Genomic DNA, 19823 nt, shown 5'->3' with positions numbered 1-19823 from the left:
CTGAGCATCACCACCCACAGCACCTTCACCTGTGGTTACTGGAACATATAAGGAGACCCCTGTACAAGCCACCAATGCCAACATGTGGGTGTGTGTGTGTGTGTTCTCTCACCCTCCTTGAAGACATTAAGGATACTCAATGTTGGTTTCACAGTCGAATGCTACAGTCTCTCCTGAAACAACGTGAAGGATCAGTCGCTGAGGTTTTATCTGAGGTTTTGTTTTCCCTCTCTGGACTGGCACTGATGGTATTAAACCTGTTTCTACACATCTGGTTTCCACACGTTTATTGTCTGGGCCTGATTTGGGGCAAATCTGTATGGTGTCATGCTCAGATGTTAAAAGTTGTTTCTGGCTCTCAAGTTTCAAAAAGAAGTAAATAAATTGTTGTTTGTGTACATATATACTTGTCTTGGAAGTCTTGATTAATAGCTACAAGTTTACTTTAGTATGCAGTTATGTCTTATAAAATTATATGAGATTGACATGTGACCTCACAAAAGTGAATAATATGAAGAATTTGGAAATTTTCATGGTAAAAAAATGTGGCTCCATTATTTTATAATTGTATATATTTTCAACTATTTCACACCTGTTGCATGTGTTGCAAATGTGTATACCCAACACATTCTCACTCCCGACTCGTCATATATTGACGAGTTGGGACGTTTTCTGACCATGCGTCACATATTGACGCGAAGGGGGTACCCTTTGCGTCAATATGTTGACGACTTGGGCAGGGTCCTTCAGCGTCACATGTTGACAATTTGGGAATGTCACATGTTTTACATGGATTTTTGACGCGAAGGGTTCTCGTAACTGCTGCCGAACCTTCAAAACCCAACGATTTGGTTAGGTTTAGGGCAAAAATTATGGTAAGGCATAGTGTAAAACACCTCGCGTCACATATTGACGCGAAAGGGTACCCTGCGCGTCAACATGTGACGAGGACGGACCGTCCCATGCGTCAAAATATGACGAGTTGGGAGTGAGGATGGGTTGGTATACCATGTGATCCACATGGGTTTCACATCTTGTGTATCAATGTGTCTCACATGTGAGACATATAAAACGTAATGCACGTGTGATACACATGTGAAAACGTGTATCACATGGGAATCATGTGATTTTACCACAAAATGTTCCAAAGTCACACATGTACATGTGCTTTCACATGTGATTCACATCATTCACATGTGAAACGTTGTGTGAACCACATGTGTGGCTTTCATGTGGCACATGTGATCACATTTGAAAGTCACATGTGACTTTCATGGGATTTTTTTGTAAGGGTCTGCTTTGCTGCTTGTGCTCCTGGAGCATTTAACCAATGCAATGTGTAATTTTGACCCTGGGTGGATTTAGACCCATGTTAGAAATATATACTAAGCACCCAATTCTTGTTCTTAAAAAACATAGTTGTACAAAGTATCATCTCTCTAACCTGGAAAAAGAAAAGTTAAATTAAATCCATGCCCATAACTGCAGGTAAACATCTGAACAGAAATGCATGTAAAATCAAGTCAGAATGTCAAAGAAAATAATATTAATAATAATAATAAAGACAAATTTAAATGAGTTGGTGGTTCTCTTTGCTTTTTTCACCTCCCTCAAACTTATTGTCTGCTTCCACTGTTGAAAGATGCCACTTGGTGTCTAGCGGTCTCCTCCCTGATTTATGGCTTTCAGTTACAGTAAGACGTGGAGAGAGGCTGAGTTTAGCCGCCTCGGTTTTTAGTGCAGCCTCTGTCGTATTGCAGCAGCCTCGTAGAAGAAGCACCATTCAGACATTAACAAAGCAGCTTCCTTAGAGCTCGTCTTCCTCAGTGTGCATTTATTTATTGTTATGTCATTCACTGGAAACTAAACTTCAGCAGGAAGATTCTTCATTTGGTCCTATGTTCAAACAAGTGGCTGAACCCACAGATTTAACTCATAGTCCGGGAAAATGGCACCTCCAAAAAAAAAAATCCATCTGAAGATCAGCTAGTGTTCCCCTTGGCGTACAGTAATAAAAAAACTCTTTGATGTTCCTTCATTTGACTTATCATTCTAACATAAAATCACCACAACATGAATTGAATGGGAAAGGTGGAGAGGTAGGTGTGCAAATAAACCAAAATGTACAAAAACAATAAATTCTAAAACAGAGTCCATTTCATCTGAATATGTACAATATAGATAACAAAGTAGACAATACAACACTAAAAAAAACCCATACAAATATATAACACTATACTGCTTCTAGGAGGGAATATCTATAAATAAAGCTCACTCCCACAAATGATATCACACTGAAAAAGTTGCATCAGAAGTGCAACAGAACAAGTGAAGAGCTGCTTGACCAGTGGGAGCAAGGAAGGAATGTGATTGGATAATACACATCAAAGTCACCTTGATCTCCGACTAGATACACCAATGGCAGGGCGCCTCAGTGTTGTGATGCATAAACAAGATACGACAGGGCTGTTCTTTTTTCTTTTTTACGCCCGGCAGCTTAAAGCAAACAAAACCAATAAAGCAAACAAGCAGAAATGTTTGGTACAAATCACACAACACTGAGAGCGCACTGGTCTGACTTTTCAAATGAATGAAAACATTTTTCATTAGCTCTTTGGGTCCTGCCACTGAACGCAAGTTTGGACAAAGCTGGAAAATGAAGAGCAAACTCTTGTGTAAACAAAAAAAAAACCAAGTCTGCGTCTACAGGTTTCACAACATGATGTCTGACCATCTAGAAATCCACAGTAAATCACAGATTGCAGAACATTTCAGCACGCAAGGGTTTTAAAGCTCAAAGGCAATCTCCTCGATGATCACTCAACTGTGATTTTGTTTCGAATTTAAACTTCAGCACCACATAGTTTGTGGCCGTTCACAATAATCAGAAGTTGCATGGGGTGAGAACAAAAAACAGACATTGTTCTCGGAGGCCAAACATTAGAACCACTGTGGCTAAGCTAAATATCAGATGGAACCTGATCTCCTTAAAAAGCCAAGGCAATCAAAGCCTGCTCTGAGCTGAACCGCTGAGTTCATTACAACCACTTACTGTACAGGGAAAGGGAAGTAGATTCCCAGGAAAGATTATAGGGAGTGAGCTGGTATCACATCAACACACTGCCCTGGGACTTGGCATGAACCAGACTCCCACTGTTTAGTATTCTCTCATTACATAAAGACTGTTTGACTTTTTTCTAAGTAATGCTCTAAAGCTCCAGATTAGGCATGGGCTGATTACTGAAATCAATGTATTACAATGGTTTTAAAAAGTTACACTGAAGGTTTACATTATACAGTTATTTCAACTAAAGGTTTTTCTAACAAGGAGCCATGGAAACAACAACACATTTTTCGAAGCCCCTCCCCAAACTATTTCTGCATGCTGTTGGTCAGCTGGCTTAAAAAGGCTGCTACCTTTTGTCCTTGTGTTCAAGAAAGAACAAAATTAGCTGTTCATGAAAGCCAACTGATTTCCACCTATCACTTGTTGTCACACTTTGGTGTGTCTGTTCAGCAGCTGGCTGCAGGCTAGCTATCTAATTAACCAGCTAATAATATTAGTAGACCACTATAGTTTCTCTCTCTAAACAACAAAACCACAAAACTATGTGTATAATTTATGTTCTGCATAATAATAAGCTAAATCCTTGCATATTTGCTTGTGTCCATTTATCAATAAAATATTAATATTCTTAATCATAATATATTTGATATTTAACAATATCATAACTCATTGTAGTATAATTTTAGCAGGAGTAGCAATACTTGTTTGATTTTCTGCTTCAAATTAAAAGAATTTTATGAATTGTTGTTTCAGAATTTATGTCTAAACCAGTACTATCATGTTTTTGTGCACATACTTGTCATACCATGAGAATTTCATTCTGGCCCATGCCTACTCCAGATTTTCTATATATTTCTAACAGAAGATTTTGACTTTATTGCTCAATTTAGGGCAGAGGAAAATAGAAATTTCACATAAAATGCAACACGTAGTTCTGATATTGAAAGGGTAATGAAGCCTCCAAAGAGCATTACTGAACGGCTTGCAGAGCTGCTGCAGCCAAGGGCAGTACATCTAATTTGCTAGGTTTGACAATCATATTTAAAAGTACAATAAAATCATTTAATTACAGACCTCTGTTTGTAGCATGATTTCCAGAAAGCTGCTGTGGCGGAGCTTGCCAACTGGAAACTTGTGCGCTGCCACAGGCATCTTGGCAAAACAAAGGCTCCCTTCTGAACTTTTTGAACATTCAGCACAACAATTTAAAAACAAAAATAAATGAGATCCAAATAATAAAAAAAAAAACCTCTAAGAATCAGACGAATCCTCATGGAGCTGATGTAATGCATCATGGGAGGGAAGGCAGAACAGAGGCGCGTCTTAGTTGTTTTTCTTAGGCAAGAAGCTGAGGATATATTCGCCCACGCCCAGGAAGTAGACGACCTGGGCGATGCCGAACAGAGGTGCGATGACCAGGGCGCGACAGTAGGCTCCCTTCAGGAAGGCTGAAGGACCCTCGTTGCGCATGATTTTCCTGGAGAAGACATAAGTCATTACTTACACCAGAACAAAGGAGCAGCATTAATAATCTGCCTGCAGAGATAATAATGAAGACTTCACACTTGCTTTAGCTGTACAGACATAATGAGGTCACCTGATACAGTCGATCACTCCAGAGTATGTGTCTTCTGTGCTTCCTCGAGTAAGGGACTGAAGTCTAGTCTTTATCACTGCAATTCAGTAAGCCCAGGTTAAGACTTTAAACGTCAAGTATCGGTGTGTATGCTGCTGAAAATGCATCAAAACACGGCAGCTCACCATCAACAGGGTTGACTGCAACAGCCGCTGTGCTTCCTGCAACGCAGCCTGATATGAACGACACGTAAAAAGGAGCGGGGCCCTCTGCGTCTTTCTTCCCCAGGTTATTCAGATTAGCAAAAAGGGGGAAGTAGATGACGGAGAAAGGAACATCCCTGCATACGCAACAAAAAGAAGAGTCAGGCCTGGGCATGGAAAATGGATCAGAGTTTGTTATAGAAACTGTCACTAATTTACCTGAGCAGTGTGGCACCAAGGCCCTTATAGAGTCCAGCAATACCCTTTTCCCTCAGTAATTGTCTGGTGATCTGCATGGCTGTCGGGGACTTTGTCTCCACAGTTCCTGCTGCCACCGTCTCTGGCATGAGCTTCCTCTGAGCAGCTAAAGTCCATGAGAAGCAAAATACATCTTGAGTTCCTAATGCTATCCAATACAAAATGTGTATGTATATTCTCTAACAACACCACACGAGGGCGCTCTTTCCTAATGACACTGAAGGTTGTGATATTGAAAAATATGTCCAATTTCCTCTTACCAAGCCTCCCTGCGTCCTGCAGCTGGATTTTCAACATCTCCATAGGAGTTGTTACAACAACCTGTGAAGAAACAGAAATAAAATGTGTCAAACAAAACATCCACGCATGCAGCACAAGCTTTGTCTCTCAAAAAGTAGAAATTTAGAGTGCTACTTGAACTTTTCCACATTTTGTCAAGTCAGTATCACATTTCTCAAATTATTTTATTGAAGTTTTACCTGATAGACCACAACAAATCAGCTTATAATCATTAACTGAAAGGAACAGGTAATATGATTTTTACATCTGGCATCGGTTTGTATTAAGCTCGCCTGAGTCAATACCTGAGTTACAGCTGCAAGTCTTTGGGTATGTCTCTACCAGTTCTGCACATCTAAACTGCCATTTTCCATCTTCTTATTGTCAAGTTAGCTCAATTTTAGCCTAAATAGATGGAGAGCATCCGATTTTCAGTTGGATTTAGGTTTAGACTTTGACCACAGCCTTGTTGCTGGGACCGTGTGTTTAGGGTTGTCGTCCTGTTGGCAACCCAGTATTAAGTCTCTTGTAGGCTGTGGCAGGTATTCTGCTTTTCCCTGTGCTTGGTTTCATTCGTTTTCCCAACATCATTCAACTGGTTTCCCAGTGTCTGCTAAAGAAAAATATTCCCACGACAAGATGCTAACATCACCATATTTCAAGAACATGATGGTGTGTTCAGGGTGATGAGCAGAGTTAGTTTTCAAACATGCAATGCAAAATGATGGTCTCATCTGACCAGAGCGTATTTATGCCTGCTGTGTTCCCTTCAAGAATTGTTTTGGGTTTCTTTCAACACTATATTTCTTCGCAAGGCCAGATGTGTGTAGTTCACAGTTTAGGTGGACGGCCATGTCTTGAAGTGTTTGCAGGTGTGTTATACTCTTTGATTGCTAGATTTAATAAAGTTCTGTTAAATTTTTTAAACCTTGAAATATGATTTTATAATATACACTATATCAACACTTATTAGGTAAGTAAGTATTTTCACCATGTCATATTTTCTAGCTCCAAGCTGGATGAACTTGGATGCCTAATGATTATCAGGTGATGTGTATCTGTGTAATGAAGAATTGTGTTGCCTAAGGACGTCAACATTTTATATCAAGGTGTGCATAATTATTAAGCAACTTCTTTCTTTAGGCAAAATGGGCCAAAAGAGATTTAACCAACTCTGAAAAGTCAAACATTACCAAACGTCTGTCAGAGCAGTGAAGACTCTTGAAATTTATAAGATATCGGGGCGGGATCACAGAACTATCAGATGTTTTGTTGCAAAAAGTCAACAGGGTCACAAGAAACATGTTGACAAAGAAAAGAAAAATAAAGTGTTAAGCTACAAGGAAGCCATTATCTTTCAGCACTGTCCTTTTCTATAACTATAATCTGCCTCTAATAGCTAGAAGTACAAGATGTTTAGAGCTTAGAGACATGGACATTGTCAGGTGGGCTGAAACTCAACTGCCACTGACCAAGGTGAAGACCGGGCCAAGAAATATCTGAAGACAGATTTATCAAAGGTTTTATGACTCTTTACCCCAGATAGATGGGGCCATGATTGGATCAGTGATCCACTTCGAATTAGGGGTACTGGTATGGATGGGGTGATGTGTTGTTTGAACCTTTTCTGGTTGAAGATGGATTCAAAATCAACCCCCAAACCTACTGCTAATTTTTAAAAAATACTTTCGTCAAGCAGAGGGGCAGAAATAAGTCTGCATCGTTCAAAAAGACTATCATTTTGATGCACAACAATGAATCCAAGTAAAGTAAAGGCGCCAAATTTGAAAGACTTGTAACATGGCCAGTTCTTCGCTTTACCTGAACCTAACTAAAAACTTAGGCAGTTCAATCTCTCTGAAGTGTCTTGATAACTGAATAAAAAGCTGATCAGCAACAGAACAAGAAACTTGACAGACTTCATAAATGAAAAAGTTTTATCACCGTTATTGAAAATGAGGGGGGTTATATTTGTCAATGTTTCTTTTTTTATAGTAAAAAATGTTTATGGAAAATTTTAAGTTGTTTGTTTATAATTCTCACTAAAACAGATAAAAAAATAGGAGGTGAGAAAATCTGTGTTTTTATTTAGATGTGCAATAATTCTGTATAATAATAGCTGCCCAATAATTTTGCACAAATAAATATTTACCTAAGAAAGCCAAAACCTCATTTGTACTTGCTTAAACATTTATGTTTGAGATGTATTAAAATTTTGGATTAACAGAGCACTGCTGTTGCTGATTAATAAAAATAATCCTTTAAAACCCTCCTGTTATGTTCCGGGTCGAATTGACCCGTTTTAAAGTTAAAAGATTTTTTTAAAATAGTTGGAAGTATTTTTTTTGCATGAAACTTTTTCTATTTGTCCTAAAAGGTGCACTCTACATATAAATTGAAAATTAATTCATTTTACACATCTGTACCAACCCCTAGGTCTACTTTTTACATAGATACTGTTCGGGTCAATTTGACCCGGCAGTCAGGTTAAAGTGCAAAAAAAGATTAAAAATGTCCATTTCTATATGTTTCCTTGCAGCTATGAACCATATTTCACCACACAAACACCACACACATCCATGCACACGCCGACACACACACGCCCACTTTCTCACCACTCTCTTTACTTCACTAGGAAACTGCGAGAAAGCAGACAACTTTTGTCAGGAATATTTTCTGTTCTTGTGGACAAACTCCACCCACACTGAGTGACACTCAGCAGAAGTGGAGGGAAACATAAATACTCTCTGCATGACTCATTTGTCTTGATTTTAGTCAGCGGGTCAATTTGACCCTGAACAGTTTGTGTGTCTCAAATTCAATTATAAAGATCACCCATTAAAAAAAAAAAAGAAGTGTAATATAAAAAAAATTTACCAAAGATCATTTCAAGAAAATTATATATTTTTTGTGTCTAGGTTTTTTTCAGTGGACATTAAAAATGTAAATTCCATTTTTTATGTCCAAATGAGTAAATGAGTAGGTTGTCGTCATTGATCCTTAATTTCTGAGAAATAAGAAAAACATCATTGCACAAATATTGATAGAAATGGTTAGTATTGGAGTTAATAATTAGATACAAAAATGTTTTGGAGGAATTTTTTGGTTTCTGACACTATGGCATGATTAAACACTCCCCGGGTCAAATTGACCCACGAACATTTTTGCTGTGCCCTAGAAACGAACATAACAGGAGGGTTAATAATTACGTTAATCTTTTTCACAATTCTAACCCTGACCTATCTGCTATGTCCTTTGGTCTTCACACTACTGTTTAACACTATTATACTCTAGCAATCCTTTAAAACTTTCACAAAACCACTGTATTTATACTGAGAAAGGTTCAACTAAATTATTTAGAAAAAAGGGGATTTAAATAAAACTACATTCCACTTTAATTTGTGAAGCTTTTTGAAAAACCCTTACTGTTTTCCTTCCAGTTTTCAACTATGCACTATTTAGTGTTGTTTTTTTAAATACAATCTTAATTAAAAAGATTGTACATGACAAATGTGGTCTGAAGACTTTTTCACTTTTTCCACTCAACTCGATTTAGATAAATACTGAGTGAGACTGTGTGTGTGTCTGGTGTAAATCTACTGGCACCAATTGGCTCAATGTCAAGCCTCGGCCTTCCCTGTAGCTACACCATAGTAACTAGTTAACTAGATTAAGGGTGAGACGACCACGTTCTCAGCTGCGATTGTAATCCAAGATCTGCTGCACTTAATCTAATCACAGTCCTAAGGCTTGAAGTCTTTGCCCTCATTGATGAGAAGCATTTCCTTCGGACTCACTTACTCAGCGCACATGGCTAAGCACTCTCACAATGTCTCCTCTCTGATCACACACATCTACACAGCTAGCCGTGTACCTTCCTGCTCACAGCACAGCCTTACAGTGACTGCAGATCGCTCATTAGACCAGAACATTACAGCTCACTATCAGACCCAGATCACACCGTCTACAGACTCTAAGCGTGTTTCTTTGACTACCATGTCCCGCGATAATGTGGTTGTGGCTGATTGCAGCTGCAGGGACAGAGACAAATGAGGCAGCAGCCCGAGTCAACCTGAGTGTGCTAAAGTCAGGAGTTTCAGATGGATTAAAGTAGGGTGCAATTGAAGCTACGCCAGCTTTTTCCTCATTTACCTGGCATGTACCCGCTCCGCACCCAGCCAGCATCTCTTTGACCAGAGTGAGCTTTCTGAAGAGGAAAAGAAAGATACAATGCAAACATCAACTTTATTCCTTAACATCCTTGAAAGCAGAAAAAGGTACTGCTTGTTCTTGTGATGCTAATCTTTGTCTTCTGTATCAACATGTCAGGAAGAGGAACAGATTAATAATTCACAAGGAGAGCAACTGGGACCAGGCAAGTCAATCATTCATCAGCCTGCATGTTTGTGTCCATGGAGATTAAGATAGATGTCCTAGAAAGCTTCGGGTTTATCAGTGAATGCAGCTTTTAGGGGCGGACAATGGTTTCTTGCTTTCAGTAAAACCAGATAATGGTTGCTAATGTTTGAGATATGGAACCATTATTTGTTACCTGGCGACCAGATTTCTGATAAGAGGGTTGCTGGTGCATATATAAGTGACTTTACATGCAGTGCCTTTCAAATGTATTAATACTCGTTTAACTACTTTTGGGTTATTTACTCTTCTACACCTTACAACTACAATTATCAGTGTATGTTATTGGGTTCTTATGTGACAAGCCACACAAAGTAATGCAGAAATGTAAAGGGGAATGAACGTTATACAAAAATTTGAATATCATGAAAAGTTAATTTCAGAAAGTGAAACTTATATACTATATAGTTTTATCACACACAGAGTATTTCAAGACTTTATTTCTTGTAATTTTGATGGTTACGGTTTAAAGAAAATGAAAACCTTAAATTTTGTGATTCAGACATTTTTAACATTGACATAAGTTAATATTGGAAACTCGTGATGTCACATCCTAAACAGCTGATTAACTCAAATCACCCGCAAAGATTTCTTGAACTGACTTGAAAGTTGTCCAGAGACAGTTTTCTACAAGCTTTGAGGAGATCAAACCACAAAAGCTCATTGCTAAAGAAGCACCTCAGTTCAATTGGATGATTGGAGCGCATGTATGAAGAGCTACTATGAAGACTTTACAAAGATCTGATAGTTTAGCTCTAGACTTGGACTGGACCATTCCAATATAAGAATATGATTAAATTTATGGGGCGAAATGTATATGCATAATTTTTACTTATAACCAAGTATTACCTTACTCTAACAATTATATGCTAGCTTATATTGGGAAATTACATATAATTACATGTACATTTATGGTTGTAATGTAGCAAAATATGGTCAAATTTAAGGGATATAAATAATGTGTCTTTTGCAAGACACGTTATAAGCCACACAGTTCGTAGCATCTTAAAATCCTCTGAGTATTCAAGAAGAGGACAAAAAGGTGAAGGATTAACTGGAGCCTTGGGGTGGAAGCGCAGGCAGCTAATATGTTCAGCTATAGATATGTTAGTAAACACGGCAGTAATCTTCAGAGTGAATTAGAGGAGAAGGTGAATGTAAGTCAGGCTCTCAGCACTTTGATGCCTCACCCATCCTTGGAGAGGTGATGCCTGAAGAAGTCATTAGCAGCCAATTTGATAGCCTTCTCTGGTGTAACTAGCGTTAGGTTCACCGCAGCTCCTAGGAGAATAAAAACAACAGAAAGCCATGAAGAAAAACTGTGTGTTTCAGAGTTTAAAGTAAAAGTGTTTGACATACCTCTGTACATCCCAAAATACCCCTCTGATCGAATGGTCTTAATAAGGCAGTCTGACCTGAAAGAAAACAACAACAACAGGGGTCATGTGCTGTTGGACAAGTTGCAAGACAACACAGATCAGTTCTGAATATGGCACAACCGTAAACTCTGTTGCGATTTAAGGCAAGAGCTTCTATACAGTACATGCTGGTATAAAGGCGAGATCCATTTTGCTGGTTTTGCAGGCGAGTCTTGGCCAGGTCAATGGGAAACACACAGGTCACTCCGACAATCCCGGCAATCCCTCCATTGATCAATTTGGCAGGCAAACTGCATGAAACGGAAGACCAAATAAAAAAGTTACAAAAATGAAAGGAAAAAGAAAATATCACAAAATCATTAAAATATCATGAATCCCAGTCATCTTTACCTGATCTGTTTATCAGCCATTTATCTGAACCCCCGGCTGGTCGCAGTAAAACACGTTGGTTAGCTGGTCACTCTGGAGATGTTTATTTTCTTTGAGATGATATTTCCAGTGGTGTTCTGCTATCTAAGTGAGACAAAGTGGTGTCGTCCTTTGTTTTCCCACTCGATTTAATCCAGTTGTTGCTACTTCAAGTAAGTCTGACAGAAAAGAGAGAAAAACCTGCTTGAGTAAAGTGATTCTGATAGAGAAATATCCCAACAGAAAACAGGACCAGCACACAGACAACAAACATTTCAAGAAGCTAAGATGCAGACTGTGACAGATCAACATGGATTAGGTTTGGTCCGACTAGAATATCATTGTGGAGATTAGAGAAGATTATAGGACACCAATCAATGATGTTCACTGCTAATATTCAAAACGTAACGAAAGAGCTTCAGAACTACAATAGCTGAAAGTGTTAAACAGAGTAACTCACTCAAATAGGCATTATAATAGCTCTAAATCTGTAAGAAAAAAATCCTCAGATTTACAAAATTAAGATTCCAGATTCTCAATAGTTATTTGAAGAAATAACCAATCAATTAGCTTCATTTCATTACCACTACATTCCATTACCACTGTAGGTACAATCAGATGTGGTGCTACTTCTTTCATAATAATAGGTGATACCTGAAAACAATTATTCAGAGAAAAAAAATGGAAATAAATAAATGGGAGAAAAATGGTTCCTGTATCCTGAAGGTTGTTATAATTAAAACATCTTAACAACCAGAACTGAACCAGGCCTGATGCCAGTGACTGTCGTTCATTTGCACAATGAGGCAATTGCTAAGATATGTAAAAAGAAAAACAAAAAACTACAAAGCTTAATACAGCAAATTTCTTGCATTAACTGCAAAAAAAGACACATTTCCTCTCTGAACAGCAGATGTTAAGATCGCTGTAAGCAGTTCTGCCATAGAAGAAAATGTTTCTGACAGTTTTCTTAACATAAAGCTATAATGGCTTCGGTGAAACAACTCTAACCACCACAGCATCTGTTCATCATGTGACCTTGAAGCCTCGTGCTTTATGCAAACGCGCTTTCGCCGGGAAACTGGAGCAAAACAAGCACAGCTAAATCTGCCTGCTTCAGATGTAGCATGCAGAAAGAAAACATGGGGGAAAAAACGACACATCCAAGATGTGTGTCACTATTTTTTGACGCAGAGGGTCTTTACTGTGAAAAGATGCTTCCAATTTCCCCTTTTTTTTCCCTCTCCACCCTTCCATACACCAATCAAAACCTGCCTCTGCTCTCCTCCTCTCTCCTTCCCACCAGCCCTCCCCCAACGTTTCTCTCTCAGTCACGAGTCACGACTCAGTAAACGCAGCTTTTGCATCTCAGATCTTTGCTGACTGGTGGGTTTGCAGTGTGAAGTGTGTGTGGGGGGGTGCACACGCCAACGGTAATGTCCTAAATTCTCCCAGATCTTCTTTCTGGGAGACTCAACAGCAGGAGTGGATGTTTTAGATTCATGGGAACCTTAGCTGGCACTGAGCGCAGCAGCATCTGGCGTGTTTAGGTGGATGGGGGACTGGAGGCTTTTACTGGCTGCTCCAGGGGTGGAGGAAGGAGGAGCAGATAGGCGGTTCAGAGGAGGTCACTGAGAGTGTGTCTTTGCTGCACATCTAGCTCTGTTTTCTCTCACAGCGGTGACATTTAGCCTAAATTTTCCTTTCACAGCATGTTCTTTTAGTTTCTGTTCTCTGACAGTTACTTCCCCATGAACAAACACGTGTTAACTCCATACTCAGCACTTCATTTTTTTAGACCACTGAATAACCACGTGCCAAAGACTAAATGTAGCGGTAGTCCAGATTCCTGTCACCTTGTGAGATGCAGCGTGAATCTGACATCTCCATCCTTCTCCACCATGCCATCAACATTACTTGTCGACTTTAATCCACACGACTGCATCTGCGCTTGGACATGTCCCCAAGCCTAAGCCTGACTGCAGTGTCTTGTCATGACAATTAGACTCTGTATTTGGACACAAGTAGGTCCACTGTGAAGTGTCCACAGGAAAAAAAAAAAAAAACTCGTCATCAACCAAGGCTGCAAGGAATCTCTTACAATCTCACTAAATTGCTCTATATCCGAACGTAGAATATTTCTGCATTGTGTTAAAGTAATAAAAGGCTTTGGCCTCAAAATAAAGTTATGATAGATACATTACTAAAGCGCAGATAAATGAACATGGTAAACAACTAATTATGCAGAGAAAAGTCAGACTTGGAGAAATGGAGCCAGTGGGTGTCTGAGTAACAATGATGCTCAGAACTGGAGCATAAAATACATCTAGCTGAAAGCTGCAAGAAAAATCCAGTTTTTGACAAACTGAGATAAACTTCAGGCAGAGTGGGTTGACCACACAGCACTTTAAATCCAACAATAGGGTGGCAGTTTGCTAGATCTTAAAGCTATTGCACTCAAAACGGACAGAAATTTTTACTTTATTAAATCAAACTCAAGGCAAATCTGTGCTACAATTTCTTTTTTTTCTTGGGTGTCCACTGTACTCTGCATAAGATTTTAAATAACGCATCATAATATTATAAAACTATGTAACTTCTGATGGGTCCTGTTAAGCCTGTCTTGTGCATACTATCTTTATTCTTATTCATTTGTTTTTTTTTTGTATTTATTTTCTCTATTTTGACAATGGAATTGAAAGTAACTGCAGTACAAACTCTGCACCCAGTTAATCAAAATTTGTATATCTGCTCTTAAATTATCAGCAGTTCATGAGAGGTCTAAAAAATCTCACCTTCTTGAACATTTCTGAACAAAGTTCATTTTTTATGTTTGCACCACAGTAGCTGATAAGTACTGATGAGTACACAATAAGTGATTATGCAACCAGTGCAGAACCTTGAACTTAACTTTAGCCAACTTACTAACGCAGCTATAGGATGCAGCTGATTAGCTGAAGAGCTAACACACAATGATGGTGCTGAAAAAATAGCAGTCCAGTTTGTGACCCTTGTTCATCAGAACAAGTTATTCAATAAGACTGTTAACTCTTTATTTATGATATGACGTGTAAATATGATAACCTGTTGCTGCCAATTAGTGAAAATCCAGTATCAATGATTAAAACACAGTAATTTGTACATGCAAACACATTTAATATTACACATACCAAACATAAGCATGCTTCATGGCCTTCAGTTAAGTTCAAAATTTTTAAGTCTGAATAATAAGGTGGATTTAAATTAAATATATTTCATTTCAAGTGGCATAATTTGCTTATTTTAAATAGAAAAGTTTGATGATTTCCATATTTAATTTTCTTACTATTGCAGTCATACTGAAAACCTATGGCAGCCTGCCAGTCGCAAATAGAGGCAGATAAGTAAATGGACAGATGCACGTCTGCACTCAGATGCATTAGGGAAAAGTAAACAGGATCAATGCCTGGATAATTTAAAGATGAAGTGATGTAGTTGGTAGAGCTACTGCTTTAAGGTATTTCACCTTGAAGAGATGAAATCAAGCTTTAAGAATCTGCAGACTATTCCTTCTCGATTTATTTCCAACACAAACTGAATGCAAATCATATTTATTTCACACAAATCAACCAGCCAGAGGCAAATACCTTCTCAATCTAAGCTCCAGTGCTGCTCCTCTCTTCTTAAGTGCCGACTGAGTAAAGGTCTTGGTGAATGAATGACATTCAAGTTTGGCTAAAGATACAAGGAAGTGAGTGGCTATGGTGACAAAGATTGTTGCAATCAGCACTAAAAAAGAACCCATGTGACTTGGGAAGACAGCACAGAAAATGAAAAGCAAATACAGCTTCTTCATTAGCTCAGAGCAGGCAGTAGATACCAGTTCATCTGTCTCACATGTGCTGGTTCCATTAACACACTGCACACTGAGCTCCCAACAGCAGAAGTGTGTTTCTGCAGATATATTGGGTAATGCTCTGAGCTGCAAGATCACAGTGGTCAGATCTAACGCAAGGCACCATCTGTTTAGAGCTACATTGCATTATTAATATTTCTATTACTGTTAATAATATGAACTGTTATGAAAATGTATCAGCCCTCTTTTCAAAGAAATTGTAATATTAAAGATAACTGAGTAAAAACCAAAAGTACTATTATGATTTTATTTATTAAAGAAACAACTCCCCCGTCCCTCTTAGTAATTAATAATAATTGGGATTAACTTCATGTTTTGGTTAAGTCTCCTTAGTCAAATTCAGGCTTGATTTCTGACTAATGTCTAGCATTAAGAAATCACGTAATGTCAGGCTGAATGAAGTAGGTCAAAGCAACACGTCAATTTCAAATCTAAAGATATTCAAGAACAAACAAACCCATTGACCTCTATTTGTTTGGAAATGGTTACAAAGCCATTTGTAAGACTTTGGGACTGCAAGACAAACGATTGAAAGCCACTATCTACAAATGGACAACACACAAATCAGTGGTAAACTGTCCTAGGAGTGGCTACACCACAGAGCGCATCAATGACTTAAGTAGAATCACAAAAGAACAACATCTAAAGGGATGTATGCTTCATTTGTCTCTGTTGAGGTCAGTATTCATGACTATCTTATGAAAGAGATCAAACAAAAATGTAATTCATGGAATACTTCCAAGGCAAAAACCAATGCAAACATCACATTCTCATATTTTCCAAAATCACATCTTTTGGGAAAATATTCCGCAAACTTAAGTGGCTGAATTAAAACAATTCTGCAAGGAAAAGAGGACCAAAATATTTTCACGGCTACGTAAAAAGCTGATTTTTTTGGCAGCTCTTGCTGGCAAGGACAACTTGACTAGTTCCTTTGTTATTTTTAAGAAAATATGTAAGTGTGATTCACGCCATTATGGATTTTTTTTTCATTTACCACATTTAAAAACAGATAAAAAAGGAAAATAAATACAGAATAAAATAATGTGTAATGTACAAGAAAATAAATAAGAAGACAGTCAAAACAACCATTCAGGGTTTCACAATCTACTCGGGTCCAAGGCCAAAGAATGACTTAAATGAATCCAGAGTTTGAGATATGTAGACATGAGGTATAAACAGAAAGTAATGCAAAAGGACTATTGTAATAAAATGACTCATGCATAATCTACTATCTGATTTAGCTTCATGACAATGTGTCCATATTGGTCGTATAGATGTTAATAAAAGGAATGCTTGTCATAATCCTCCAGACTAACATCTATCTGTGTTCTCCTATTTTAATGCTTTACTGCAATGCTGCAAATATTTACGAGATACTGAATATTTTTAGTCTTACACAGCAGTACAGGACCAAGGGATAACATTTACAATATCAAATCTGTCAAATCTGATTAACATTTCCTCTTCCCTACACCATCAGGATTATAAACTTAATACATACTTATGAGAGCTCGCTCCCAACCATTTTTTAGAGCCAGAAGAGTGAGATCTGGGCATAGAAACACATTTTCTGTCACTGATTCTCTGCTCTGAGATCATATTGCAGCCATTAAAACAGTACAACAGAGTGCTTTTTGAAATCACCTGTTGCGGGCCAATGATATCAGGTTGAGTCAGGCTTTATGTTTTAGAAAAAGGCTCTTTGTGCAGATGAAAGGTGAAGAGTTTGGTCCTTCCTCTGACTCCACAGGTAGTACATGGAGGCTTTGTTTCTGTAAACCATCTGGGGGTTTCTTTATCTTCACGCTTTTGCCTCAATCTCAGTTTTCTTACTATTTGAAGGAAAAAAAAGAGAAGAATAATTGCTGACTAACTTCACATTCTCACATTTCACCAAAAACATCCAAATGACTTAGGGAAAATATTCTGTGGAGGGGGAAAAAAAGTGGATCTTTGCAACTGCTTCCAGTTTGCAGATTGCAGCAGACTGCAACATGAAGGTACAACTCTCACACAGGGATGATACAAAAGTATCCTTCTCCTGCAGTGAGCCTCTTGCTTGTGGGATACTTAGCACATTTTTGTGAAATCCCTTTAGTCTAGCTAGTAAAATAAAACAAGGTTTGTATGATGAGTCATAGTAAAGCTATTTTCTAAGCTCTGGTCTAAAATGCTGAACAGTTCCAGCAGATACCACAGGATGTCACCTAACACCTAAGAATGACTCACCTCATTAATTATTTCCAAGTAGTTGGAATGCTTTATCACACTTATAGCCTGAACTTTTCCATACATGTACAAGTAAGGCTCCCAGTGCCAGTTTTAAAATAAATAAATTTTTGCAAGTTCCTCTGCCATCCTGCTCAGCTAATAAATATTCCCATGTGTATGTTTTACAAGGCTTTGAAGCCTTTACAGTGGATGCCTTGGGTTACAGAATAATGACCCTTGATGGTGCAGTGGCTTGTAAAACATGCAGGCCACTTTAACTTTTTTTTTATTATTTTATTTTCACGTAATCTACTGGTATTTATGTGCTACACCAATGCAAAGTAGTGCATATTTGAGCAGAAGAGAAATTATTTTACAAATGAAGTGTGGCTTACATTAGTATTAATCTTCTATGCAGTCACATAGCTGCTGGTGCTGGTTGTGTGATACGGACAGGTCACCAATTGGGTAACACAGAGACACACAGAGCAAACAACCATCCACACACACACACACACTTTGTCCAGCTCATACAGCTAACAGTCATTTTTTTTGCACTAAGGGAGGAAGTCTGGAGTACCCAGAGAGAAACCACCATTCTTGGGTAGAATGTGACAATTCCATGCAGAAAAACCCCTGGGTTGGGATTTGAATCCAGAAGGCAACAGTGCAAACCCCTGCTGTTCTGAAGGCCTCACAGGTTGGAGAACAAAGAGCATCATGAATATCACGCAAGTTAAAATCAAGTTTAGTTTATAAAATATCATTCCAAGTTTTGAACCTACTAAGTCATGGCTGTCCAGTTAAGCTCTCCAAAATTACAGCTTTGATCAAAAATAAGTAGCCAAGGACTATGGTAACTCGAGTTTCAGTTCTGTGGACATGTATTCACTAACACTCCACCAACATGGCCTTAATTGTGGAAAGAAAGCAATCCGAATTCCCATTTGCAACAAGCCATGTGCTTTCGTCAAGTCAGAGCAAAATGAACTTTTCTGCCAACTATCAAAACGCTTTCAGTGGGAGAAAACTGATTCTCCAGGTTGCTCCTAACAGGTCATTCCCATTATGAAACATGGTGGTGAAAGCTTCATGTTGTGGAGATGCTTTCATTCAGCAGAGATGATGAAAATAAGAGTAAATTAAAAAAGATGGAGATAGCTGTTCGAGGGTGCAAAAGACTTGCAGGTCAGGTGATCCATTAAATACTGTGAGGTTTATGATTTCATGTTGAGAAAATATCAAATAGTTCAAGGAGCATTATTCATTTTGTAAAGCACTAATTTATAAACATGTATCGTTGTATATTTTAAAGAACTTTAGGACTCTAATTTACAACCAGAAGGTATCTTCCTCTTGTTCTACCAAAAAGAAAGAATGGCACAGTTTAATGTGTGAATATGCTGATAGCATCCAACAACAAGCGAACTACAAATGTCTATACAACCCTTAAAGATGACAGCCGACCCACCGCTTCTGTGTTACAGACGGAAAGTCAATATACCACCTGTACGTGTTTAATGGTTCGGCGATTTTATGGCACGTAATGGCCATAAGCCATTTTTCACTAGCTAAATATTAAAGCCGACGTTGTTGCCAAGTATGCATATTTAATCCGCTTTAGCTTAAAACTGCTACACTTACTGCATGACGGGAAATTATTTCCTTCCCGTTACTCAATGACAACCTCACAGTCAGGCGCATCTTAGCCCCAGCATTACCAGCCACTGCTTCATGCAGCTAACTTCATTTTACACCTAGCTAAAAAATGTACGATAAGTATTTAGGTTATCTTCAGGTGATATTTTCAAAATATACACTCCCTGCACTGGAAAGCAGAGAGAATTTTTCAAAGAAAACGTCAACGAGCATCCCCGTTATGTACATACCAGAGTCGTTTCCGCTGCTTGTGCCTCCGGGGTGATTCTGGGGTGAAATCAATGCGGTTTCACTCTGTGTATTTGACTGATACTCCAATAGCAGCTAACCTACGGGAATTACTAGCATTTGAGTCCAGTGGAGGAGGTGGGAGTGAAAGCAAGCAGCCAGGCAGGCAGGCGGGCAGGGAGGGAGGGGAGCAGACTGGCTGGTAAGAGAGAAGCTGCTGCAAACCATAGCAGGGAATCTG

General features: G+C 38.5%; 1 protein-coding gene across 4 annotated transcripts; it reads right to left on the bottom strand.

Moving 5' to 3' along the window:
• Positions 1-1273: 1273 nt before the first annotated feature.
• slc25a22a (solute carrier family 25 member 22a) lies at positions 1274-19807 on the bottom strand. 4 transcript variants are annotated; one of them, XM_028035258.1, is made up of 12 exons: positions 19585-19807; positions 17129-17316; positions 11569-11765; positions 11343-11468; positions 11159-11214; positions 10990-11080; positions 9536-9590; positions 5365-5425; positions 5066-5210; positions 4829-4983; positions 4665-4740; positions 1274-4544 (listed from the first exon to the last, which is right to left on the bottom strand). In XM_028035258.1, exons 3-12 carry the CDS (start codon positions 11586-11588, stop codon positions 4391-4393), a joined length of 939 nt encoding a protein of 312 aa, XP_027891059.1. In that variant the 5' UTR covers positions 11589-11765; positions 17129-17316; positions 19585-19807; the 3' UTR covers positions 1274-4390. The 4 variants fall into 4 exon arrangements, with proteins under 4 accessions (XP_027891059.1, XP_027891050.1, XP_027891067.1 ...); XM_028035249.1 differs by lacking the exon at positions 17129-17316; XM_028035266.1 differs by lacking the exons at positions 17129-17316; positions 19585-19807 and adding an exon at positions 15213-16229.
• Positions 19808-19823: the final 16 nt, after the last annotated feature.

This window comes from Xiphophorus couchianus, chromosome 2 (assembly GCF_001444195.1).
Source record: "Xiphophorus couchianus chromosome 2, X_couchianus-1.0, whole genome shotgun sequence".
Lineage (NCBI taxonomy): Eukaryota > Metazoa > Chordata > Actinopteri > Cyprinodontiformes > Poeciliidae > Xiphophorus > Xiphophorus couchianus.
Note: the sequence above shows the minus strand (reverse complement) of the source record. Positions and strands in the feature narration are given on the sequence as shown.

What these genes read in the sequence shown, in the direction of transcription:
- slc25a22a (XM_028035258.1), bottom strand. Translation starts at nt 11,588, where the DNA reads ATGGCTGATAAACAGATCAG. An exon ending in GTATTTTGGGATGTACAGAG is followed by an intron (nt 11,081 to 11,158) that starts GTATGTCAAACA and finishes TTATTCTCCTAG; the next exon opens with GAGCTGCGGTGAACCTAACG. An exon ending in CATCACCTCTCCAAGGATGG is followed by an intron (nt 9,591 to 10,989) that starts GTGAGGCATCAA and finishes TTTCCTCTTCAG; the next exon opens with AAAGCTCACTCTGGTCAAAG.